Source organism: Macaca fascicularis, chromosome 7 (assembly GCF_037993035.2).
Source record: "Macaca fascicularis isolate 582-1 chromosome 7, T2T-MFA8v1.1".
Classification (NCBI taxonomy): Eukaryota; Metazoa; Chordata; class Mammalia; order Primates; family Cercopithecidae; genus Macaca; species Macaca fascicularis.
Genome location: NC_088381.1, coordinates 52,898,847 through 52,924,137, shown reverse-complemented (window position 1 = coordinate 52,924,137; position 25,291 = coordinate 52,898,847). Strand labels below are relative to the sequence as shown.

General features: G+C 58.7%; 1 protein-coding gene across 1 annotated transcript in view; it reads left to right on the top strand.

Annotated features, from left to right (window-relative positions):
• Nucleotides 1-24,353, top strand: part of CSPG4 (chondroitin sulfate proteoglycan 4) — a 38,976-nt gene extending 14,623 nt beyond the window's left edge. Inside the window, exons 2-10 of the mRNA XM_045397381.2 lie at nucleotides 5,222-5,385; nucleotides 8,330-11,866; nucleotides 13,314-13,796; nucleotides 14,100-14,276; nucleotides 15,967-16,165; nucleotides 16,267-16,401; nucleotides 16,549-16,715; nucleotides 21,091-21,274; nucleotides 21,593-24,353. Of these exons, the coding sequence (XP_045253316.2) occupies nucleotides 5,222-5,385; nucleotides 8,330-11,866; nucleotides 13,314-13,796; nucleotides 14,100-14,276; nucleotides 15,967-16,165; nucleotides 16,267-16,401; nucleotides 16,549-16,715; nucleotides 21,091-21,274; nucleotides 21,593-23,427 (6,881 nt within the window). The 3' untranslated portion in view covers nucleotides 23,428-24,353. The remainder of the gene's footprint in view (nucleotides 1-5,221; nucleotides 5,386-8,329; nucleotides 11,867-13,313; nucleotides 13,797-14,099; nucleotides 14,277-15,966; nucleotides 16,166-16,266; nucleotides 16,402-16,548; nucleotides 16,716-21,090; nucleotides 21,275-21,592) is intronic.
• Nucleotides 24,354-25,291: the final 938 nt, after the last annotated feature.

The window sequence follows — 25,291 nt, the reverse complement described above, 5'->3', positions numbered from 1 at the left end:
GGTGGAAGAAAAATCGGGGAGTCCCTTGGAGGTGCAAGGGGAGGGGAACTGACCTGAGGTCTAGAGGGCCAGGTGACCTCAGGGAGGGTCTGCTGCTGGGGAAGCGCACCTGGCCTGTCCATGCTCTCACACAGCCGGCATTCAGCCCCCAGGTGAGCCACGACCCCACCCCTGCCCCACCACACACACACCCATGAAGGGAGACAGACAGCCCTTCATCCTGGCCTTGGCCCTCCCAGAGCACCCCAGCCCACAGCCCCCTCAGACTCCCTCACCCCTGCCTGCCTAGACCCGGAGCCAGGATCTCTACCCGTGGTGCAAAACTCCGAGGGGCTATGGTGGAGAAGTCCAGCTTCATCTTGGAGCAGGGCCCTCCCTCCCCAGCAGGCTGGCTGGGCGTCCCCTCCTCACTCCTGTGCGTAGCAACAGGCTTGCTGCCAACATCCCGCCTTCTCTGTCTCCCTCGAGTTTTCCTCCTCCATCCCCTTCCTCGGGCCTTGGTCTGTATGTGAATTCAGTCTTTATGGAGGAGGGCATCTTGATTTCTCCTTCTCAGTTTTAATAACTTTCTCCCATGTTAGCTGTCTTCTTTGATTCCCATCACTGCATTGCTGTATTTGTGATTGAGTGAATGAATGAATGGGTCTCCCTTACGCATTCCACCTCTCACCTCCTGCTCTGTTTCTGTGGCACTGGGTGTCCTTCCCCCACATACAGATGTCCAGGTCTCCTGTCCTCACCCTCAACTACGGGCCCAGGCACTTCCCCACCAGCCATCCTGCCCAGCAGCTTCAGGCTCCCAGACTTTCTCCCTTATAAAGTCAGGCAGCAGCAGACACCCAGGAATGCTACTGCTCCCATGACGCAGCCTGGCTGTGGGGCTGCCCCCAGGCAACCGGGAATGTGGTAGGAGTGGGGCACACAGGAATCCACTGCCAGAGAGTGGGGTGTAGTGGGGGTGCCTGGGTGGGTGGGGCTCACACGGGTGATGCTGGGCCTGCTGGATCTCTTTCTGCTTCTCTTTGTCAAATCGCTTCTCTGGAGCCTCAGTGTGTCTGTCTGGAAGGTGGAAGCTGAGTGCCCTGCCGCAGGCTTGAGCTACAGAGAACGCTGACGCTGTGGGACTCAGCACCCATGAAGGGTGGGGCCCCGGGCTGGGGAGGCAGGAGGCCCCGGGCCAGGCCCTCCAGACTATCCTAGGGCAAAGGGTGATGTGCCCAGAGACAGCCAGGATGGGGCAGAGGGAAGAGGGAGCCAAAGAGCTAGGGGGAGACCAGGGGGAGCAGAGGCAGAGCCTGGCAGCAGGGATGGCCAGAGTCGAAGGAGAGATGGAGCAGATACAGGGATAGAGGCAGCCTTCTGGGGACTCAGAAGGAACAGAGCCCACAGCAACCCTCAGCCTGGAAGAGGCATCTGTGCCTGAGACCTGGCCCTGGGCTGGCTGGGGAAGGTGGGGCCCTGGCAGGGGGAAGCGGGCCTGATGGGCAGAGATGCTCCCCTCACGGTGACCCCTTGTCCCCAGAGCCTGGTGTCAGACAGAGGGCTGGGCGTCAGGATGGAAGCCTCAGGGAACCATCCACACTCCTCCTAGCAGTGCCTCCAGGGAGCCCGGAGATGCCAGCGCAGCCCTTGCCCTGCCAGAGGAGGCTTGCTGGGGACCTTGACTGAGGTTTCCCCTAGCCCCTGAGAAGGGACTTGGGAGGGGAGGACACAGGCTTTTTCTGTGCCCCCAGGCCTAGGTCTCAGGAAGGATGGAGCCACCCCACCCTCAGGCCCAGACAGCAGTGCCCTGTTCATGAGGAGGAAGGGTGGGAAGCCTGAGGACATACCCACCTTTAGCAAACCTCTCTATGGGCGCCGAGCAGGAGGGGCAGGAACCCTCCAAGAACACACAGCCCCTTTCATGGAGCCAGGCCCAGCCAAGTAATGGCAGGCGGGCAGCGAAGGGCAGGACAGGCCCAGGCACAATCATTGCTCTGTCCTGGCAGCTCCCGGCCCACACACGCGCACGCACACACAAACACACAGCCTTACTCAAACCCAAAGCACACCCCCAGCAGCCACCCACATGCTTGCGGGCACACACAAATACACATCTATTAATATACAGCCCTGGACGCTCACCGACGCACCTTCCAGAGAGAAGCCCATACACGCAGCACTCTTCCTGCCCCTCCCACGGGCCCCCAGACCTGTGGGGCATCCTGCTCCTCTCATGCCCAAGGCTTGGCACCTCCAGACACCCCATGCTATTAACCTTCTCCACATCCATATGGACAGCAAACTCCTAGACCAGGGAGGGACCCCCAGGACTAATCCCTACAGTCAGGAGGGGGAAGAGGTGGGAGGGATGTGCCCATTTTACAGAATGGTGACACTGAGGCCTGAAGTGGGCCCCTTCTCCTGTCTCAGAGGGCAGCCCATGGAGCTGCTGTAGGTCTGGACGGGTGTTTTGATGAATCGTGGGTCCTCTTGACCCAGGAGAGTCAAGGGCAGGTCCGATCCAGCCTGTGCCGATGTCTCCCCACAACCTCCTCCATTCCCCGCTCCCCCCAGGCAGGCAGCTGAGCCTGGCTTGACCCATTCTACTTTCCCCTCTGCTTCTCTTGCTTCAAGTTAATCAGCGTCTCTAGGGGGTGAGAGAGCAGAAACCCTCCTCAACCCCCCCAAGGGGGACCTGTGTACCCCTGCCAGTCTCTCACTTGGCCTTGCTGCTGTCCTCAGAGACTGCTACTTCCTCCCTCTCTGTGACTGTACACCACTGTCACCTCCTCCAGGAAGTCCTCTGGATTGACTCCTAGCTTATTACATCTTTATCCTGCACACCCTCTCCATTCAAAGCCCCTCTTCAACTGTCCCCGCCAACCACCTCCAAGACAGGGATTCTGGGTTCTTGCAACTGAAGCCCCTCAGAGAGTGTAAGAGGGGCAGAAAAAGGAAACCAGGAGGTGGAGGGAGTGGCACTGTCAGAGTTTCCAAAGCCCTGGCCAGCAAGGCCTCAGAGGCCTCTGTTGGGATGGGGGGCTGCCTGGCTATGCGCTCCAGCAGCACAAGACAGCCTGTGTGAGCCCCTCCCACTCAGCCCCACAGGAAGCAGCAGGGCCCAGCCCCTCAATGGACCCATTCAGACCCCAGCGCTCTGGAAAGTACCTCTGCTTCCTGCCACCCTCCCACTCTAGCCAAACAGGCTCTACTGTCTTCTGCTGGGAGGGGGCTGCAGGCAGGTGGTTCAGTGGTTAGGGCCAACCATCTAATTCAGTTCCTGTCTGGCCCAGAGCCCTGACATTGACCAAGCCTTGGCTGGTCTACATATGCCTTTAGTGCAAGGGTGGGTAGTGGCAGGGACATGTGCTGGGTAGGTAAATGTTTAGCAATGGGCTTTCTTGGGGAGGGGGAACCCTTATTTACAGTGCTTGCCTCTTTTCCTGGTATAAATATTCTCACTATGGGCAGTATCACCTGGCTCTCAAAATTCCTGAAAATTCAATAGTCGGCTCCTGGCAGCTGCTGTGAGCCGCTCCATCCTGCAGGGCCGTGTGCCCCCACCCCTTGTGCTATGGCCTCCCTCACTTTAGTGTGCTGTCTTTTGCTTTTAGGAATCAATGTCTTTGTAAATAAGGCACCCCGGTAGGTGGCCGCCACCTGCAGTTCCCTGGTCTGCCCTTTGCTGGCACCAAGCTCTGCTGAGCCTGCTGGGCCATCTCTATGCAGATGGTCTGCAGGGCTCACTTGATTCCCTTAGCTTCCCAGACAAGGTGCTGGTGTTGCCAGCAGTACTGGCAGGAGGAGATAACTAGAGGGGATTTAATTCAGCCCAAGGGGTTCTTACAGGCTGCCCTTAGGGCGTACAAGTCTCCAACTCTTCCAATGGCTGAAGCTGCTTTCTCAGGCGGATGGCAGCTGGCTCAGGCTGGCCAGGGACCAGCACATGTGGGGCCGGTGCCGGATCATCCCTATCAAGGCCGTCAGCCTGTGCTTGCTCTCGGGGTTTGAGGGAAACCCAACAGGGATGAATCACCGTTTTTAACCCGTGTTTGTCTGTCCCCCAGCCCTGGACATCTGCAGGCAGAGTCAAAGTTATATTTGGCTCTTATCACCACAAAAGGCATAGACCAGAAATTGTGGCGGCAGGTTGGAAGTCAGGGAGGCTAATTTGGGGAAACTGTCTGGAGGAAGCAGCAATTCAAAAGAGGAGGAGTCCCGGTGTGGGACAGAATGGGCCCTGTATAGGAGCCACTAACCCCAGGCAAGCCCAGGCATGGCCTTCTGCCTGGCGAGGCCCTCTTTGGTCTGCCCAGCACATCCTCAGCCCCTTCCAGCCCCTGTCTTCAGCCTCAGCCTGCGTGGTGGCCTGGGGAAGTTGGGAGCTCAGCTGTTCTCATCCCTGGTTCCTTGGCCATGGTGGAAACAATGGGGCCGGATCTGACTGCTCATCGGGGACTGTGAATAGCTCTCCAGCAGGAAGCAATAGCAGGGTAATGGAGGAAGTGTGGGCCCACTTTGGTTTGACCCTGCACATGGTCTCCATCTGGCCTCAGAGCCTTTGCTCCTTCTCAGACTCAGGCTAATAAGCTCCCGCCCCCACCCTCAATGGCAGGTGGAAGAATGGCCTGAGAGAGAAGCAGGGATAGGTGGGCCATGCTGACACCACTGCCAGATCCCAGCCGTGGCCCCAGCCAATCCATGGAGGCGGGGCATGGCACGGCGGGCACTGCACAGGAGCCCAAGCACAAGGGCACTTAGGAGAAGGAATCTGAGCAGGGATCAGTCTGGACTGGGGGTGATTCTCCAGAAACTCCATTCCTCGGGGCTGTGACCAGCAAGCCAGGTGATCAGGCCAGTGATGTTTCCCTTTGGGGGGGTAGGGGACCCAGACCCGGGAGGAAGACTCCTCTGGGGCCCAGGGGAAGTGAGTCAGAGCTGGCAAAGGCCTCTGGCTCCAGGAACCTCCAAGGAGGAGACCTGAGTTGCTGGGAATTTCTGGGTCTGACCTCCTGCAAAGTCAAGGTCTGGCTGGACACAAGGTGAGGCTGTGCCTTCTGGTGCCAGGACCAAGAAGATGCTGGGATCCAGGCAGTACTCACAGACAGCACCATATAGCAGAACCATGAGGGTGCGCCAGCATGGACCCCTTTCTTCAACCCACCGGTACCTCTTTGTGGCACCTCACCTCCTCCAGGCAAGCATCTGAGCCTGGACCACAGCTCCCTCTCTCACACAGCTTCCTTCTTCGGTGAGAACCACCTGGAGGTGCCTGTGGCCACAGCTCTGACCGACATAGACCTACAGCTGCAGTTCTCCACGTCCCAGCCCGAAGCCCTCCTTCTCCTGGCAGCAGGCCCAGCTGACCACCTCCTGCTGCAGCTCTACTCTGGACGCCTGCAGGTCAGCGACGTCCCCCTGGGATCCGGGCGGGATTCAGGGTGGGATTCCTTCTCTAGCTTTGAGTGAACCCCAGCTGGCTGTGTGACCTTGTGTAAGTCACTTTTATCTTAGGGTCTCAAGTTCTCCACTGTGGAATGGGCAGCAGCAGCCTAGAAATGGCAAATCCTTCATGAATTGGCTCTGCCCACTGGCTCCCTCCAACCATGTTTCCCACCACAAGCCCTTGCTGGCCCTTTGTGCTCTGACCGCACTGAACTGCTTTCAGTTCCCGGCCATCTTACAGTCGCTTGATGCCAGGCCTTTGGTCACCACACTCCTTCTGCCAGGTGCGTGCCTCACCCATTCCCTGCACATGCCTAACTCCAGCCTCTCCTTAAAGTCTCAGTGTGGACATCCCCTCCTCCTGGGCGAGGCCCCCTCCTGGGTCCCCACGACCCCTGTGCTTCCCTGTGGCACTACACCAATTTCTCTGCAGCACCACTGTCTGTCCACGACAGTAACAGCACCAGTACTGCCTCAGCTTCCTCATTTTTCCATTTCATCCTTCAAGACACCACAAGCTTTGTTAGTGAGGAGTCTTGTGGCTCTTTCTTGAGTCTTTTCCCAAACCATGAAGAGTTAAGAACCCAGGGTCTTATTCCAAATTTGTGCCAGGCTGGGTGCAGTGGCTCATTCCTATAATCCCACCACTTCGGGAGGCCAAGGTGGGAAGATCACTTGAGCCTGGGAGTTCAAGGCTGGCCTGAGCCACACAGTGAGACCCCCCATCTCTATTTTTTTTTTTTTTTTGAGACAGAGTCTCGCTCTGTCGCCCAGGCTGTAGTGCAGTGGCGTGATCTCCACTCACTGCAAGCTCCACCCCCCAGGTTCACGCCATTCTCCTGCCTCAGCCTCCTGTGTAGCTGGAACTACAGGAACCCGCCACCGCGCCTGGCTAATTTTTTTTGTAGAGATGGGGTTTCACCGTGTTAGCCAGGATGGTCTCGATCTCCTGACCTCGTGATCCACCCGTCTCGGCCTCCCAAAATGCTGGGGTTACAGGCGTGAGCCACCGCACCCGGCCCCATCTCTATTTTTAAAAGAAAAAAAAGGCTGGGCACGGTGGCTCACACCTGTCATCCCAGCACTTTGGGAGGTCAAGGCGGGTGGATCACCTGAGGTCAGGAGTTCAAGACCAGCCTGGCCAACATGGTGAAACCCTGTCTCTACTAAAAATACAAAAAAGGCTGGGTGTACTGGCTCATGCCTGTAATCCCAGCACTTTGGGAGGCCAAGGCAGGCGGATCATGAGATCAGGAGATCGGGACCATCCTGGCTAACACAGTGAAACCCCATCTCTACTAAAAATACAAAAAATTAGCCGGGCGTGGTGGTGGCGCCTATAGTCCCAGCTACTCGGGAGGCTGAGGCAGGAGAATGGTGGGAACCCGGGAGGTGGAGCTTGTAGTGAGCCGAGATCGCGCCACTGCACTCCAGCCTGGGGACAGAGCGAGACTCCGTCTCAAAAAAATAATAATAATAAATAAAAATAAAAAATAAAAATACAAAAAAATTAGCCAGGCATGGTGGCACATGCCTGTAATCCCAGCTACTTGGGAGGTTGAGGCAGGAGAATCACTTGAACCCAGGAGGAGGAGGTTGCAGTGAGCTGAGACTGCACCATTGCACTTCAGCCTGGGCAACAAGAACCAAACTCCATCTCAAAAAAAAAAAAGAAAAGAAAAAAAAAATTGGGGGCAGCCATCTCCTTCCACACCCCGTGGGGAGAGGACGAGGGCTTGATCAGTTTGCTGCTTTCATTGCTTCTCATTGCCACAGGGTGTCACTGTTAAACGCTGGTGTGGTGCAGGCTGGTGCTGATGACTGTCCAGTTCTGCAAGTACAATGATGCCACACCCCTACAGAGATGCTCCATACCAGGACTCCAAAATTATAGTTCTTAGTGCCCTGATTCTGCAGTTCCCATACTCTGCCACCTCCCATTCTACCATCTGGGAGCACTGTACCAGAGCCATTTCTGCTGTCAATGTCATGGAGACAGAACTATATCCATCTCTCCCCAAGATCTCCTTCCACCCCAGGTCAGGGAGCTTTTTCTCAGAACATATAGTATTTAAATTTCAATTTAAAAATTAGCCTGTCTCTGAACAGTGAGCCTGGCTGCCTTCAATGACCCCAAGAAACTTTGCCCTGTTGAGGGGGACTGATCAAGGGATTCCCAGTTACCCATTATTCCAGAGTTGAAATCCAGATTCCAAGACAATATTTCTGGCACCTCTCACTCAAGGAAAGAGGGGAAACATTTTTAAATACAGGTTGGATTTCTAAGACAGCATCTTGCTGTATGTCAGTTCCTTGTGGGCGAGGACCACACCTGATTCACATCAGGGTCCCCAGAGCCCATCCAGGCCTGGCCCAGAGTTCTTTTTGGTGAGTGTTTGGAGGATGAGTAAAGAGATGGCAGGACGGCAAGAGGAGTGGCACTAGAGGTCCTTGTCCTAGGTTTTCCACTCTGGGGCCCCAAGTGTGGGGAACCCACTACGCTTTTTTTTGTTTGTTTTTGTTTTTGTTTTTTTGAGACAGAGTTTCGCTCTTGCTGCCCAGGCTGGAGTGCAATGGCATGATCTCAGTTCACTGCCCTCTGCCTCCCGAGTTCAAGCAATTCTCCTGCCACAGCCTCCAAAGTAGCTAGGATTACAGGCATGCGCCACCATGCCTGGCTAATTGTGTATTTTTAGTAGCGACAAGGTTTCTCCATGTTGGCCAGGCTGGTCTTGAACTCCCAACCTCAGGTGATTTGCCCACCTTGGCCTCCCAAAGTGCTAGGATTATAGGCGTGAGCCACCACGCCACCACTGCAACCACGCCTGGCTCTATGCTTTTATAAGGGAAATGATGGATTCAAAGTGCTGTCCCCCATCTTCCATTCCCCATCTCTCTTCAGGTCAGACTTGTTCTAGGCCAGGAGGAGCTGAGGCTGCAGACCCCAGCAGAGACGCTGCTGAGTGACTCCGTTCCCCACACTACAGTGCTGACTGTCGTAGAGGGCTGGGCCACATTGTCAGTCGATGGGTTTCTGAACGCTTCCTCTGCAGTCCCAGGAGCCCCCCTCGAGGTTCCCTATGGGCTCTTTGTTGGGGGCACTGGGAGCCTTGGCCTGCCCTACCTGAGGGGAACCAGCCGACCCCTGAGGGGTTGCCTCCATGCAGCCACCCTCAATGGCCGCAGTCTCCTCCGGCCTCTGACCCCTGACGTGCATGAGGGCTGTGCTGAAGAGTTTTCTGCTGGTGATGATGTGGCCCTGGGCTTCTCTGGGCCCCACTCTCTGGCTGCCTTCCCTGCCTGGGGCACTCAGGATGAAGGAACCCTAGAGTTTACACTCACCACACAGAGCCGGCAGGCACCCTTGGCCTTCCAGGCAGGGGGCCGACGTGGGGACTTTATCTATGTGGACATATTTGAGGGCCACCTGCGGGCCGTGGTGGAGAAGGGCCAGGGTACCGTATTGCTCCACAACAGTGTGCCTGTGGCCGACGGGCAGCCCCATGAGGTCAGTGTCCATATCAATGCTCACCAGCTGGAAGTCTCCGTGGACCAGTACCCCACGCGTACTTCGAACCGAGGAGCCCTCAGCTACCTGGAGCCACGGGGCAGTCTCCTTCTCGGGGGGCTGGATGCAGAGGCCTCTCGTCACCTCCAGGAACACCGCCTGGGCCTGACACCAGAGGCCACCAATGCCTCCCTGCTGGGCTGCATGGAAGACCTCAGTGTCAATGGCCAGAGGCGGGGGCTGCGGGAAGCCTTGCTGACACGCAACATGGTGGCTGGCTGCAGGCTGGAGGAGGAGGAGTATGAGGACGATGCCTATGGCCATTATGAAGCTTTCTCCACCCTGGCCCCCGAGGCTTGGCCTGCCATGGAGCTGCCTGAGCCATGCGTGCCTGAGCCAGGTCTACCTCCTGTCTTTGCCAACTTCACCCAGCTGCTGACTATCAGCCCACTGGTGGTGGCCGAGGGGGGCACAGCCTGGCTTGAGTGGCGGCACTTGCAGCCCACGCTGGACCTGATGGAGGCTGAACTGCGCAAATCCCAGGTGCTGTTCAGTGTGACCCAAGGGGCACGCCACGGCGAGCTCGAGCTGGACATCCCCGGAGCCCAGGCGCGAAAAATGTTCACCCTCCTGGACGTGGTGAACCGCAAGGCCCGCTTCATCCACGATGGCTCTGAGGACACCTCCGACCAGCTGGTGCTGGAGGTGTCAGTGACGGCTCGGGTGCCTATGCCCTCATGCCTGCGGAGGGGCCAAACTTACCTCCTGCCCATCCAGGTCAACCCTGTCAATGACCCTCCCCGCATCATCTTCCCACATGGCAGCCTCATGGTGATCCTGGAACACACACAGAAGCCGCTGGGGCCCGAGGTTTTCCAGGCCTATGACCCAGACTCTGCCTGTGAGGGCCTCACCTTCCAGTTCCTTGGCACCCCCTCTGGCCTCCCCGTGCAGCGCCGAGACCAGCCTGGGGAGCCGGCAACCGAGTTCTCCTGCCGGGAGTTGGAGGCCGGCAGCCTAGTCTATGTCCACCACGGTGGCCCTGCACAGGACTTGACATTCCGGGTCAGTGATGGACTACAGGCCAGCCCCCCAGCCACGCTGAAGGTGGTGGCCGTCCGGCCGGCCATACAGATCCACCGCAGCACAGGGCTGCGCCTGGCCCAAGGCTCTGCCATGCCCATCTTGCCCGCCAACCTGTCGGTGGAGACCAATGCCGTGGGGCAGGATGTGAGCGTGCTGTTCCGCGTCACCAGAGCCCTGCAGTTCGGGGAGCTACAGAAGCAGGGGGCAGGTGGGGTGGAGGGTGCTGAGTGGTGGGCTACACAGGCGTTCCATCAGCGGGATGTGGAGCAGGGCCGCGTGAGGTACCTGAGCACCGACCCACAGCACCGCACCGAGGACACCGTGGAGAACCTAGCCCTGGAGGTGCAGGTGGGCCAGGAGATCCTGAGCAATCTGTCCTTCCCAGTGACCATCCAGAGAGCCACCGTGTGGATGCTGCGGCTGGAGCCACTGCACACTCAGAACACCCAGCAGGAGACCCTCACCACAGCCCACCTGGAGGCCAGCCTGGAGGAGGCAGGCCCAAGCCCCCCAGCCTTCCACTATGAGGTGGTTCAGGCTCCCAGGAAAGGCAACCTTCAACTACAGGGCACGAGGCTGTCAGACGGTCAGGGCTTCACCCAGGATGACATACAGGCTGGCCGGGTGACCTATGGGGCCACGGCACGTGCCTCGGAGGCAGTCGAGGACACCTTCCGTTTCCGTGTCACAGCTCCGCCATATTTCTCCCCGCTCTATACCTTCCCCATCCACATTGGTGGTGACCCAGACGCGCCCGTCCTCACCAATGTCCTCCTCATGGTGCCCGAGGGTGGTGAGGGTGTCCTCTCTGCTGACCACCTCTTTGTCAAGAGTCTCAATAGTGCCAGCTACCTCTATGAGGTCATGGAGCGGCCCCGCCATGGGAGGTTGGCTTGGCGTGGGACACAGGACAAGACCACTATGGTGACATCCTTCACCAATGAAGACCTGTTGCATGGCCGGCTGGTCTACCAGCATGATGACTCCGAGACCACAGAAGATGATATCCCATTTGTTGCTACCCGCCAGGGTGAGAGCAGTGGTGACATGGCCTGGGAGGAGGTACGGGGAGTCTTCCGGGTGGCCATCCAACCCGTGAATGACCACGCCCCTGTGCAGACCATCAGCCGCGTCTTCCATGTGGCCCGGGGTGGGCGGCGGCTGCTGACTACAGACGACGTGGCCTTCAGCGATGCTGACTCGGGCTTTGCTGATGCCCAGCTGGTGCTGACCCGCAAGGACCTCCTCTTTGGCAGTATCGTGGCCGTGGATGAGCCCACGCGGCCCATCTACCGCTTCACCCAGGAGGACCTCAGAAAGAGGCGGGTCCTGTTTGTGCACTCAGGGGCCGACCGTGGCTGGATCCAGCTGCAGGTGTCCGATGGGCAACACCAGGCCACTGCGCTGCTGGAGGTGCAGGCCTCGGAGCCCTACCTCCGTGTGGCCAACGGCTCCAGACTTGTGGTCCCTCAAGGAGGCCAGGGCACCATCGACACAGCTGTGTTCCACCTGGACACCAACCTTGACATCCGCAGTGGGGATGAGGTCCACTACCACGTCACAGCCGGCCCTCGGTGGGGACAGGTACTCCGGGCTGGTCAGCCAGCCACAGCCTTCTCCCAGCAGGACCTGCTGGATGGGGCCGTTCTTTATAGCCACAATGGCAGCCTCAGCCCCCGCGACACCCTGGCCTTCTCTGTGGAAGCGGGGCCAGTGCACACAGATGCCACCCTACAAGTGACCGTTGCCCTAGAGGGCCCGCTGGCCCCACTGAAGCTGGTCCGGCACAAGAAGATCTACGTCTTCCAGGGAGAGGCAGCTGAGATCAGAAGGGACCAGCTGGAGGTGAGGAGCTGGAGGTGATGAGCAGGGGTGTGGGCCAGGTAGAGGGCCTCCCGCCCAGCCTCCATGCCGGAGTGTCACAAGTACACATGTGACTTGGGCTGTGACTGTGGTGGCCCCAGGCTACATGTGTGCACGTGCCTCGGATGTGTTTCTGTATATGCTGTGTTTCTAAATTTCTGGGGAGCTTGCTGTACACCCATCCTCCTGGAAGTTGTGTGTGCCTCCAGAGGTCGTGTCCTCTCGTGTCCATGGTGTGGCTGAGCATGCAGATTCCTGGGCCCCACCCAGCCCTACAGAATCTCTGAAGTGGAGCCCGAGATTCTGCATTGCAGTGAGTTCCCTGGGAGGGCATCACGGGCCCTGAGCTTTGGGGATTGCTGACCGTAGAGACAGGCGGCTGCTCCTCAGACCCCCGTGTCCCCCGCTACACTGCTCATTTCGGAGACCCTTCTGGTCTGCATGTCTGGAGCTTGGGGCCCATGGCAAACCAGCAGATCTGGCGTCAGGAAGGCCTCGAGGAAGGAGGCAGCGTTTGGGCCGGGCTCTAAGAGCACAGGCCATCAGGAGCAGAGAATGGGGAGTGGTATTCCAGGCAGAAGGAACATTCGGGCAAAGGCATAGAACGGGAATGTGAGTTTGGGCGTGGTTTAGCCTCTCATGGCTGGCCGGTCAGGTGAGGGAGCCCATGTGGCCTTTGGGGCCTGAGCTCTGTAGGGCCTGCGCTGAAGGCGGCTGTGCCTCCAGGAAGGGTGGGGTGAGGCGCCCTCTGATGGTCCTGGGTGGTAATAGCAGGGGTTGGGGAGGACGCTGCCTGCAAACCAGCCACAGGCCTGAACAGATCCTGAGCAGGGGGGCCTGTGTGTGTGTGTGTGTGCACACGTGCATATGTACATGTGTGACTGTGTCAGCATATGATGAACTCGTGTGTCTGTGTCACTGAGTCTGGGGATATGTGATTATGCACCTCCCCGGGGGAGTGCATCTCAAGCTGTGTGACTGACCCCCTGTAACCGTGTGTGGGGTGGGTATTAACATGTGAACAGCAGCCGGGGCAAACCAGTGAAACTCCATCTCTACACAAAAAATTTAAAAATTAGCCGGGCATGGTGGCACGTGCCTGTGGTCACAGCTACTTGGGAGGCTGAGGTGGGAGGATCCCTTGAGCCTGGGAGGTTGAGGCTGCAGAGAGCCGTGATTGTACCACTGCACTCCATCCAGCCTGGGTGACAGAGTGAGACTGTCAAAAAACAAAAAATGTGACCAGCTGCATGTCTAGCTGCTGTGTGTGTGAACCCACATGTGTGTTTGTCTGTCTAAATGAGGAGCAGTGGTATCTGGAGGAATAAGTGAGGCAAGATCAAGCCTGTTCTGGCTGCTTAGGGCCACAGTGGACCCCTGTGAGACCCCCTCTGTGGCCCCGTGAGTCCTCATGACCTCTGTTAACCAGGCAGCCCAGGAGGGAGTGCCGCCGGCAGACATCCTATTCTCAGTGAAGAAGCCACCGAGTGCTGGCTACCTGGTGATGGTGTCTCGTGGCGTCTTGGCAGATGAGCCACCCAGCCTGGACCCCGTGCAGAGCTTCTCCCAGGAGGCAGTGGACACGGGCAGAGTCCTGTACCTGCACTCCCGCCCTGAGGCCTGGAGCGATGCCTTCTCACTGGATGTGGCCTCGGGCCTGGGTGCTCCCCTCGAGGGTGTCCGCATGGAGCTGGAGGTGCTGCCCGCTGCCATCCCACTGGATGCACAAAACTTCAGCGTCCCTGAGGGTGGCAGCCTCACCCTGGCCCCTCCACTGCTCCGTGTCACCGGGCCCTACTTCCCCACTCTCCCGGGCCTCGGTCTGCAGGTGCTGGAGCCACCCCGGCATGGGGCCCTACAGAAAGAGGACGAACCTCAAGCCAGGACCCTCAGCGCCTTCTCCTGGAGAGAGGTATGGCTGTGAGAGAGGCCCAGGGGCTGCAGCCCAGCTCTGGGGGCAGAATGGAGGGAGCCCTGGGTACTCCCAGTCTGGGGGTTATACACAGAGAGGAGATGGGGAGTCACATTTCGGAAGCACCTGTGCTTTAAATACTGTATCTCTTTTCTTCCTCACAACTCCTTGGAGCCAGAACTTATGGTCCCCATTTTCCACCAATGGAAAATGAAGCCCTAAAAGAGTCAGCCTCCTCCTGCACCCAAAGGCAGGACATGAAGGGTGCTGCTGGGGCCTGACTAGCCCTGGGCCTGCCCGTAGGTGGAAGAGCAGCTGATCCGCTACGTGCACGACGGGAGCGAGACACTGACAGACAGTTTTGTCCTGATGGCTAACGCCTCCGAGATGGACCGCCAGAGCCATCCTGTGGCCTTCACTGTCACCGTCCTGCCTGTCAATGACCAACCCCCCGTCCTCACTACAAACACAGGCCTGCAGGTGACAGTATTCCTGGCACCATCCCCCATGTCTGCTTCGAGAAAGAGGCCAGCGTCCCCTACTTCCCAGCACAGAGCTCCCCCTGTCTGAGCCTCAGTTTCCTCCTCTGCAAAATGGGGACGCTGCCGCATGCCTCACGGGGTTGTTGGAAGGAGAGTTGTGAGATTGTGCTGAAACGGAACACAGGTGGGAGGTTTTGTCATGGACACTTGCAGGTAAGTTAGGCAGACTTCTGAGCGGCCACGGGTGGCTCTGCTGTTCCTTCTCCTGTGGCTCAGGACCAGAACTCCCGACAGAATCACTTACAAACCCTTAAGGCAGGCATCAGGGCGGAAGCTCTTGTTTCCCACCTTCACCCAGCAAGTGAAGGCTACAGCTTGGGTCCCCAAACTCCTGCACAAGGCTGTTCCACACCCAGCAGGACAGTGCAGGGGAGGCCCTGGAGAACTTCATTCAGGCAGAGGTAAGGGCCCCACTCTGCAGGTGGAAGTTGAGGCCCAGACATGGGATGGAACTTCTCCATGGTTGCAAAAGTAGTTCTGGTAGAACAGAAAGGGCATAGCTTTACTAAGCCCACATGGCAGGGCTTTGAATGCCAGCTTCTGGGGTGCGTCCTCCTGGGCCAGCAGGAGCCACTGAAGGTTCCACAAGAGGACTGACTTGGGCTGTCTCTGACATGGGGCACCTGGGGCAGGGGTTGCGGGGGAGGCCTTGGTGGTCTAGGATGTGCCCATAGCGGGCAGCGTGGTGGTGCAGAGGCCACAGAAGAGTGGGACACAGTGCTCTGGAACCACAGGCTGGGACGGCTGTGTGGCAACGTGGCCACCAGGTGGTGCCATCTACCTGTGTTTGCTCCAGAAGCCCAGTGCTAGGGTCCGGCCCTGCAACATTATGGCCCCTCCTGCCAGGGCTGGGCCTGAGGGCTCCTTGGGGCTGGGGCAGGGAGCCCAGGAATGCCAGAAGGCTCTGTTTCCCGGGCATGTGAGTCCCACTGCAGCTCTGCCTGCAAGTAATTGACCCAGCAAGACTGGTACCAGGACCTCAGGAACAGGCGCCTGCTCTGCTTGCAAGTGGGAGACCTGAAAAAGGGTCCCCTTCACCCAACATGACGAGGGCCCGTAACTGCTCTGGAAGCACCTGGGCCCATCGCAGCGCTGATTCTGTGCTGCAGAACATGCCAACCATCAGCCCCCCACTCTCCGCGCCACCCACCCCTCCCTCAGCCGGAGGGAGGGCCCGTTTCTAAAATCACCACTCCCACCTGTGCCCGGCCCTGGCCAAGGCACGGAGGCTCTGAAAGGAGACCCCTGCCCCACCAGTGAGACAGATTAAGGAGCACTGTTGGTCAGCGTTGGGGGTTTCTGGAGGTGAGAACTTGGTGAGGGTAAGAACAGGGGCCTTCCTGGGTAGGGGACACAAGCTGGCCTTGAGGGACATGCAGGACTAGGGCAGATGAAGAGCAAGGAGGCTGGGCCTGGAGGGTGACCTTCCCTGGGGCCTTCCCTGGGGTGACAGGGAAGGTGAACGTGGGGAGGGCCCTTTGTGCAGGGGAGCCAGAGCGGTGCCAGCCTCGATGCCACCTGAGGGCCTGAGACACAGCAGAATTGGAACCCTGGTGGCAGCCCAGAGCGAGGGAGGAAGGGGTGGGTGAGCAGGGCAAGGCAGAACCTTCACAGGCCTGTGTCCCCAGATGTGGGAGGGGGCCACTGCGCCCATCCCTGCGGAGGTTCTGAGGAGCACGGACGGCGACTCTGGGTCCGAGGATCTGGTCTACACCATCGAGCAGCCCAGCAACGGACGGGTAGTGCTGCGGGCGGCGCCGGGCACCGAGGTGCGCAGCTTCACGCAGGCCCAGCTGGATGGCGGACTCGTGCTGTTCTCACACAGAGGTGGGTGCTGAGGGCCGGGCCTCAGGTTCCTGCTGCCCACGGGGTTGCCCTGAGATGGGGAGCCAGCTCGGGCCAGCTGGACCCAATGCCCCTGTCCCCAGGAACCCTGGATGGAGGCTTCCGCTTCGGCCTCTCCGATGGCGAGCACACTTCCTCTGGACACTTCTTCCGAGTGACGGCCCAGAAGCAAGTGCTCCTCTCGCTGGAGGGCAGCCGGACACTGACTGTCTGCCCAGGTGGGTGTGCTGATCGTGGGCATTCCTGGGTGCCAGGAGCTGGGGCAGAGCTGAGGGTGGCACGCCGGGGTCACACTGCCTCTCTGCAGACACAGGCCTGGGCCTGGCTCCCAGTCAAAGTCTGATAGCCCCTTTTGCCTCTGGCAGGGTCCGTGCAGCCACTCAGCAGTCAGACCCTCAGAGCCAGCTCCAGCGCAGGCACCGACCCCCAGCTCCTGCTCTACCGTGTGGTGCGGGGCCCCCAGCTAGGCCGGCTGTTCCATGCCCAGCAGGACAGCACAGGGGAGGCCCTGGTGAACTTCACTCAGGCAGAGGTAAGGGCCCCACTTTGTAGCCACCACTCAGACACCACCAGCCTCAGGTGGATGCGGTGCCATGGACATCACGTGGACATGGGTGCCAGCTCCAGCATCACTGGCAGCAGACGTTCCCGGTCTTGCCATGGTCCAGGCCCTGGTGTCCTGCCCTCCAGGAGCTGCCAGGCTGGCAGGGCAAGTTCATGTTCCATAAGGAGGGAGAAGGATACAGAAAGTCGAGGATACAGGGCCCCAGAGTAGGGCTGGGGTCTTGGGGTATAGCTTCCAGAAGGAAGCTACAGCCAGACCCGAGGGTCTGGAGAGGGAGCACCATGTGGGGGCACTAGTGGCACCCCAGTAGCTGGCGAGGGGCAGTGCTTGGTGGGGGATAGAGTTGGAGGTGAAGTAGCCGCTGGGCCTGTGGGCAGAGGTGTGAGCCTGGGGCTCAGGTCAGGTGCCAGCCAGAGGCAGAGTGGATCCTAGGGGCAGATGAGCTGATGAAAGGCAGCTGAGTCGGCCAAGAGGGTGAAGCCACCGTTCATCCATCCTGGTAGCTTCAGAGACCACTAGGAAGAACTAGAGCTCTCAGCCGTGGGTAGCAGCAGACTCTGTGATAATGTGCCATGGGGGCCAGTCCAGTCATCGCTTAAATGAACACCTCTTCCCGAAGGCAGAACGGGGTTGTTCCATAGCAGGGCAGAACGGGGCAGACTCTTCCAAGGGCCATCCCAGGCAAGCAGCACATGTGGTGCTCCCGCCAGGAGGCTGCAGGGGCATCTGGACCCAGCACATGATCACAGTAAGTTCTGAGTAGGGAGCGGTCTTGTGGGGCGCAAAGCCGACTCTGTCATTCAGGAGCCACGGCACGCGGTACTGCCCCAAGTACCTCCAGAGGGGTCCCCCCGCCAGCCCTCAAAAATGGCAGAGCACACCCCAGCCCCCTTTCCAAGCTCCCTTGCTTGGGCAGGGACCTCCTGAGCCTGGCACTCTCCCTCCTGAGAGGCGCAGATGGTATTCAGCAAGTGCAAAGCCAAGGTTCCCGCCCAGCAAGTGGCTCAGATGGGGAGCCTTTGGGCATCTGGAAGGAGGTGGCTTTGACAGGTGGAATAGTTTCTTGGGCTTCTCACATCAACACCTCCCAGGCCAGGTTCTGTATTTCCCTGGAGCCCCACTCCTGCTATGGCCCCCTCCCCACAATGAGATATTCATCAGGCTGGTGTCTACAGCTGCTGTGTACCCTCGGTTGCTGGGAGCCTTTGTCAAGAATGCCCAGGAATGGGAAGGGCACGGGACCTGGCCATCAGCAACCCTCTCGCACTCTATAGTCCCACGTTACTCAGAGCTTCCCCATGCCCCAGCAATATGAAGGACTAGATTGAATTGGCACCGGGGGCCAGGCTGGCAGTGCCACCCAGGAAAGCGGGGAAGAGGCTATGTGGGCTACCTGGCCCGCTCGGGGAGGAGGGCAGGACTGGGGATTGTCTTGACAGCAGCCCTGTCCCACAACACTGAACTGGGCAGGGAAGGGGTCAGGTGTCCCCATTTTTCAGATAAGGAAACGGAGGCTCTTGGAGGGCAGGGTAACTTTATTTAGAGCACATGGCGAGTAAGAGGCAAAACTTCTGCCTGCGAGTCCAGGATTTCCTTCACCGGAGGACACTGCTTGCTCCCCAGAGCTCAGGACCCTGTGTTTTGTCTCACTCCCACCCACAGAGCTCCTGTATCCAGGCATCAGCTCCCACTCCCACTCCTGGGGGCTCCATTTCCTTCCTGCCTACCATTCAGCCTGGACCAGAAGTTGCCACTGGCAGCTCTTTAGTCCTGGGCCAGATTTGGCCCACAGATGTGTTTATTTGGCCTGCACACAGCAGCTAATACTTTGAAGTTAATTGTCAACATATAACCTTTGGGAAATTATACAAAAAACTTGATTCCCATTTTCTTAAAAGGCCTGTGTTCCCTCTTACAGTGAAAGCAGAGGAGCAGCCGCTTCCTTTAGAACAGGTGCTAGCCCCTATGTAGATAGCTCGGCTCTTCTTCAGACTGGGCTCAGCTGCCCTTTAGCCCAGGCTCTGCTTCCCTTAGACCAGGCCCTGCCCCACTGCAGACCGGGCCCTGCCCCCACCTCAGACTGGGCCCTGCCTCCCCTTAGGCTGGCCCTGCTTAGCCCGGGCCCTGCTGCCCTTACTCTGGCCCCTGCTTCCCCTTACTCCAGGTTCTGCTCCTAGAGTCTTCACAGGTTAAGACCCTGTTAAGTTTCCATGTTACTATTGTGCAAGTCCTGTTTTTCTCTGAGAAGAAAAATAGTTCCCAGTGTTTCCTAAAAGGGGAAAATAAGGCTGGGCACAGTGGCTTATGGCTGTAATTCCAGCACTTTGGGAGGCCAAGGCGGGTGGATCACAAGGTCAGGAGATCGAGACCATCCTGGCTAACAGGCGAAACCCCATTTCTACTAAAATACAAAAAATAAGCTGGGCATGGTGGCGCGCACCTATAGTCCCAGCTACTCAGGAGGCTGAGGCAGGGGAATTGCTTGAACCCGGGAGGTGGAGGTTGCAGTGAGCCGAGATCACGCCACTACACTCCAACCTGGCAGCAGAGCAAGACTCTGTCTCAAAAAAAAAGGGGTGGGGAACAAAAGATAGGCCAAAAGAACACATTTTGATTTTAGTGGGAGGAAACCTCTTTTCTTCCTGGAGTGAAGAATATTCTTTGGTGTTGAACTGCAGGCAGCCCCATAGAACAGCAGGTGTGGCTGGACTGGAGGTGAGGGGAGTTGAGGTCACGGGGTGATGTGGTCACAGCCAGGCCTTAGTGGACAGATGGGGAGACACCGCACTATGTGAGCCAAAGAGCCCCATAATCTTCCCTTTCAAAAGGCTCCCTCTGGCTGCTGTTTAAGAACAAAATGTAATGGGTGGGGGACTGCAGTTGGGACACAGGAAGCTGTTACAATAACCCAGGTGAGAGATGAGGTGGTTTGAGGGAAAGAGAGGATGCAAGGGTGGTTCCAAGGGTTTGGTCTGAGCCCTTGAAAACGGAGCTATGGTCTCTGAAGCGGGATGACTGTAGCAGGTGGGGCCGATCGGGAGTGCAGCTGGGGCAGGTTGAGTTTGAGATGTCCACTAGATATCCGCAGGGGCGGCTGCAAACATGAGTCTGGGGTTCAGGGGAGAGCAGGCTGGGCTGGAGCTACAAATAAGGGGGTCTTCAGCACACCTGGCATTTAAGGCCAGGAAACTGAACAAGGACCCATGGAGAGTGCCTGCAGACAGAAAAGAACCTGGAGACCTGGCCATAAGATGTTGGGGAGAAGAGGAGGAACAGCCAGGAGAATCTGTGAGGCAGGAGGAACCCCAGACTGAAGTATCCCGGAGTCCGTGGCTCTCTTGGAGGAAGGGCTGCTTGGTGGCGTCAGTGCCACTGAGCAGATAAGAGGAGGCTGAGAGCTGACTGCTGGATCCAACAACACGGAGGCCCCTGGTGCCCTTGGCAAAAGGAGATATGGTGATGGGGGAGCAAAATCCTGGGTAGAGAGACCCAAGAATGCCTGGGGGAGAGTGTGAACTATGCTTTTTGAAGTTTTGCTGCAAAGAGAAGCAAAGGGGCAGGGGTGTTGTTGATGGAAAATGTGAAGTCAAGAATAGCTTTCTCTGGCCAGGTGCAGTGCCTCCTGCGTGTAATCCCAGCACTTTGGGAGGCTGAGGCAAGTGGATCACTTGAGCCCAGGAGTTCAAGACCAGCCTGGGCAACACAGTGAGACCCTGTCTCAACAAACAATAACAGAAATTAGCCGGGCATGGTGGCACCTGCCTGCAGTCCCTGCTACTTGGGAAACTGAGGTGGGAGGATTGCTTGAGCCCTGGAGGTCGAGGCTGCAGTGAGCCATGATCACGCCACTGCGGTGTCTCAATAATGGTAATAATAATAATTAAATAGCTTTAATGTAAGTGAGACAAAAGAATAGCATAATTGCATAATGAAGGGAATTATGCATTTGGGGGGAAACTGGCATCATAGGAGAAAGCCAGAAGACAGTAGAAGTGGTGTCTTCAGAAGGCAAGAGGGGATAAGATCCTGTGCACAAGAAGAAGTACTCGCTTTAGAGAGCAGCACAGACAGATCATTGCATTCCCCAGAGGTCAGAGAAATTAGGCGATTTCCCCAGGGTGGCAGAGCTGGGGTTTGAGCCCAGACTCCGGCTCCAGAGCCCAGCTCTGCACTGCATTGCCTGATGTGACCCACTGAGTTAGTGAGGGAGAGAGTGGGTCACACGCACAGACCTGGGCACAGCCAGGAGAGCCCAGAATGGGGCCTGAGGAGACAGAAGTGCTCAGTGTCTGGACAAGCCGGACTGGACCTGCCTCTCACCCCACGATGGTGTCTCCCCTAGGTCTATGCTGGGAATATTCTGTATGAGCATGAGATGCCCACCGAGCCCTTCTGGGAGGCCCATGATACCCTAGAGCTCCAGCTGTCCTCACCACCTGCCCGGGACGTGGCTGCCACCCTTGCTGTGGCTGTGTCTTTTGAGGCTGCCTGTCCCCAGCGCCCCAGCCACCTCTGGAAGAACAAAGGTGAACAGCATGGTGAACTGGCAAGATTGTGGGGAGGGACAATGGGAAGGGCCCAGGAGGAAGGGACACAAGGCCAGGGTCAGCAGCTCCTGTCTCAGCCTCCAGAACCTGGGAAGTCACAGGGAAGGTGAGTGGGGAAGCTTTGGCATCAGAGCGGGGACACAGTCCTTGTCCTCCTGGGAACCCTGAGCCCCACCCTGGAGGACCTGGCTTGAGGGTGTGGGGGAGGCATATCCTTGCCCTGGGGCACCTCCAGCTGAGGGTCCATGGCTCTTCCCTCAGTGGGCTGGACCCTCATAGCCTGTGTCCCACCCCCAGGTCTCTGGGTCCCCGAGGGCCAGCGGGCCAAGATCACCATGGCTGCCCTGGATGCCTCCAACCTCTTGGCCAGCGTTCCATCATCCCAGCGCCTAGAGCATGATGTGCTCTTCCAGGTCACGCAGTTCCCCAGCCGGGGCCAGCTATTGGTGTCTGAGGAGCCCCTCCACGCTGGGCAGCCCCACTTCCTGCAGTCCCAGCTGGCTGCAGGGCAGCTAGTGTATGCCCACGGCGGTGGGGGTACCCAACAGGATGGCTTCCACTTTCGTGCCCACCTCCAGGGGCCAGCAGGGGCCACCGTGGCTGGACCCCAAACCTCAGAGGCTTTTGCCATCACGGTGCGGGATGTAAATGAGCGGCCCCCTCAGCCACAGGCCTCTGTCCCACTCCGGATCACCCGAGGCTCTCGCGCCCCCATCTCCCGGGCCCAGCTGAGCGTCGTGGACCCAGACTCAGCTCCTGGGGAGATTGAGTATGAGGTCCAGCGGGCACCCCACAACGGCTTCCTCAGCCTGGTGGGTGGTGGCCCGGGGCCCGTGACCCACTTCACGCAAGCCGATGTGGATTCGGGGCGGCTGGCCTTCGTGGCCAACGGGAGCAGCGTGGCAGGCGTCTTCCAGCTGAGCATGTCTGATGGGGCCAGCCCACCGCTGCCCATGTCCCTGGCCGTGGACATCCTACCATCCGCCATCGAGGTGCAGCTGCAGGCACCCCTGGAGGTGCCCCAAGCTTTGGGGCGCTCCTCACTGAGCCAGCAGCAGCTCCGGGTGGTTTCAGATAGGGAGGAGCCAGAGGCAGCATACCGCCTCATCCAGGGACCGAAGTACGGGCATCTCCTGGTGGGTGGGCGGCCCGCCTCGGCCTTCAGCCAACTCCAGATAGACCAGGGCGAGGTGGTCTTTGCCTTCACCAACTTCTCCTCCTCTCATGACCACTTCAGAGTCCTGGCACTGGCTAGGGGTGTCAACGCATCAGCCGTAGTGAACATCACTGTGAGGGCTCTGCTGCACGTGTGGGCAGGTGGGCCATGGCCCCAGGGTGCTACCCTGCGCCTGGACCCAACCATCCTAGATGCTGGCGAGCTGGCCAACCGCACAGGCAGTGTGCCCCACTTCCGCCTCCTGGAGGGACCCCGGCATGGCCGCGTGGTCCGTGTGCCCCGAGCCAGGACGGAGCCTGGGGGCAGCCAGCTGGTGGAGCAGTTCACTCAGCAGGACCTTGAGGATGGGAGGCTGGGGCTGGAGGTGGGCAGGCCAGAGGGAAGGGCCCCCAGCCCCACAGGCGACAGTCTCACTCTGGAGCTGTGGGCACAGGGCGTCCCACCTGCTGTGGCCTCCCTGGACTTTGCCACTGAGCCTTACAATGCTGCCCGGCCCTACAGCGTGGCCCTGCTCAGTGTCCCCGAGGCCACCCGGATGGAAGCAGGGAAGCCAGAGAGCAGCACCCCCACAGGCGAGCCAGGCCCCATGGCATCTAGCCCTGTGCCTGCTGTGGCCAAGGGAGGCTTCCTGGGCTTCCTTGAGGCCAACATGTTCAGTGTCATCATCCCCGTGTGCCTGGTCCTTCTGCTCCTGGCGCTCATCTTGCCCCTGCTCTTCTACCTCCGAAAACGCAATAAGACGGGCAAGCATGACGTCCAGGTCCTGACTGCCAAGCCCCGCAATGGTCTGGCTGGTGACACCGAGACCTTTCGCAAGGTGGAGCCAGGCCAGGCCATCCCGCTCACAGCTGTGCCTGGCCAGGGGCCCCCTCCGGGAGGCCAGCCTGACCCAGAGCTGCTGCAGTTCTGCCGGACACCCAACCCTGCCCTTAAGAATGGCCAGTACTGGGTGTGAGGCCTGGCCTGGGCCCAGATGCTGATCGGGCCAGGGACAGGCTTGCCTATGTCCTGGGCCCCATTGCTTCCATGCCCGGGTGCTGTCTGAGTATCCCCAGAGCAAGAGAGACCTGGAGACACCAGGGGTGGAGGGTCCTGGGAGATAGTCCCAGGGGTCCTGGACAGAGTGAATCAAGAGCTGGAACCTCCCTCGGCTCACTCCGAGCCTGAAGAACTGCAGGGGCCACGGTGGAGGCAGGCTTAAGTTCAGTCCTGCCCTGGAGCTGGTTTAGGCTGTCAAAACCAGGGTAACCTCTCACATGGGTCATGATTCTGGGTCCTGGGACTGTGACCTTGGGTAAGTCACGTCTGACCCAGGCTGCTAAGAGGGCAAGGAGAAGAAAGTACCCTGGGGAGGGAAAGGACAGAGGAGGGTATTCCTGGCTTTTCCACTCCAACCCAGGCCACCCTTTGTCTCTGCCCCAGAGTTGAGAGAAAAACTTTCCTCCCTGGTTTTTCACAGAGATGGTATTCCTTGGAGTAGAGGGCAGGAGGAGAGAGCGCCTCCACTCTAGAAGGCATAAGCCAATAGAATAATATAATCAGGGTGCAGGGTGGGTAGGTTGCTCTGGGGATGGGTTTATTTAAGGGAGATTTCGAGGAAGCTATTTAACATGGTGCTGAGCTAGCAAGGACTGATGGAGCCCCTGGGGGTGTGGGATGGAGGAGGGTCTGCAGCCAGTTCATTCCCAGGGCCCCACCTTGATGGGGCAAGGGCTAAGCATGCATGTGTCAGCGGCTTTGGAGCAGGCTAGGCTGGGGCTCATGGAGGGTCTCAGGCCGAGGCCACTGCAGTGCCAGTGCCCCCCTGAGGACTAGGGGGCAGGCAGCTGGGGGCACTTGGCTCCATGGAGCCTGGATAAACAGTGCTTTGGAGGTTCTGGACAGCTGTGTGGTGTTTGTGTCTTAACTGTGCACTGGGCCTTTTTGTCTGCGTCGGCTTGCATACAAAGGGCCCCTGGAGTCGGCCCTCTGGCCTGGCCTCAGCCAGTGGGATAGAGAGGGCCAGGTAGACCTCTGAACTTCCACCTTCTGGGGCCTCCCAGACCTCCTGTGCCCCCACGTGTGTGGGCAGGTGGGCCAGTCTTTGGGTGATGGGACCAAACCCCTTCAGGTTAGTAGGGAAAGGCTAGGTCCTCTACAAAGAGCTTCAAGACAAAAATTAAAATAAATGCTCCCCACCCTAGATTTATTAGCCTGAGTTTTGACCTCCACACCCCTGTTCCTCCCCAGCCACCTCTGAAGGGGTTGCAGCAGCAAAATGAAGGGAGTGGGGGGACTTGGGGATCCCAAGGCTGGGACGTGGTACCAAGGGGGAGGGGGAGGAGAACCACCATAGGTGCCTCCTAGAAACTTTTACAAGGCAGGCTTCTGCTGGTCTCCACCCTCCCAACAGGAGGACCAAAGGTGCTGCTTCTCCAAGCCAGAGGAAGCAGCAAGGATTCAGAAAAGCCAGGCATCCCTGCGCATGGCCTGAGAGGCCAGCATTGGGTTACAGAGGGATTCTGAGGCCGCGGCATCTCCAGAAGGCCCTCTCTGAGTTGCTGAGTCACCACCCTCTAGACCTCTCTTGAGGGTGTCGCAGGGTTGGGGGCAATGGAGACAAATTCTGGGTCCCAGGGGATATGCCTGGCCCTGAGAGTAGACTGAAGAGAGGAAGAGAAACGTGAGAGGCCTCTGAGCACAGCCAGGTCAGTGGTTGGACAGCCCTGGCCAGCCTCTGGCAGCTGACCTGCATCTGGGGACCAGAGTCACCTCTTCCCTGCGCCCCAACATCTGAAACATTTGAACCAGGAATGAGAGCAAGAGAGAAGGCTCCTCCC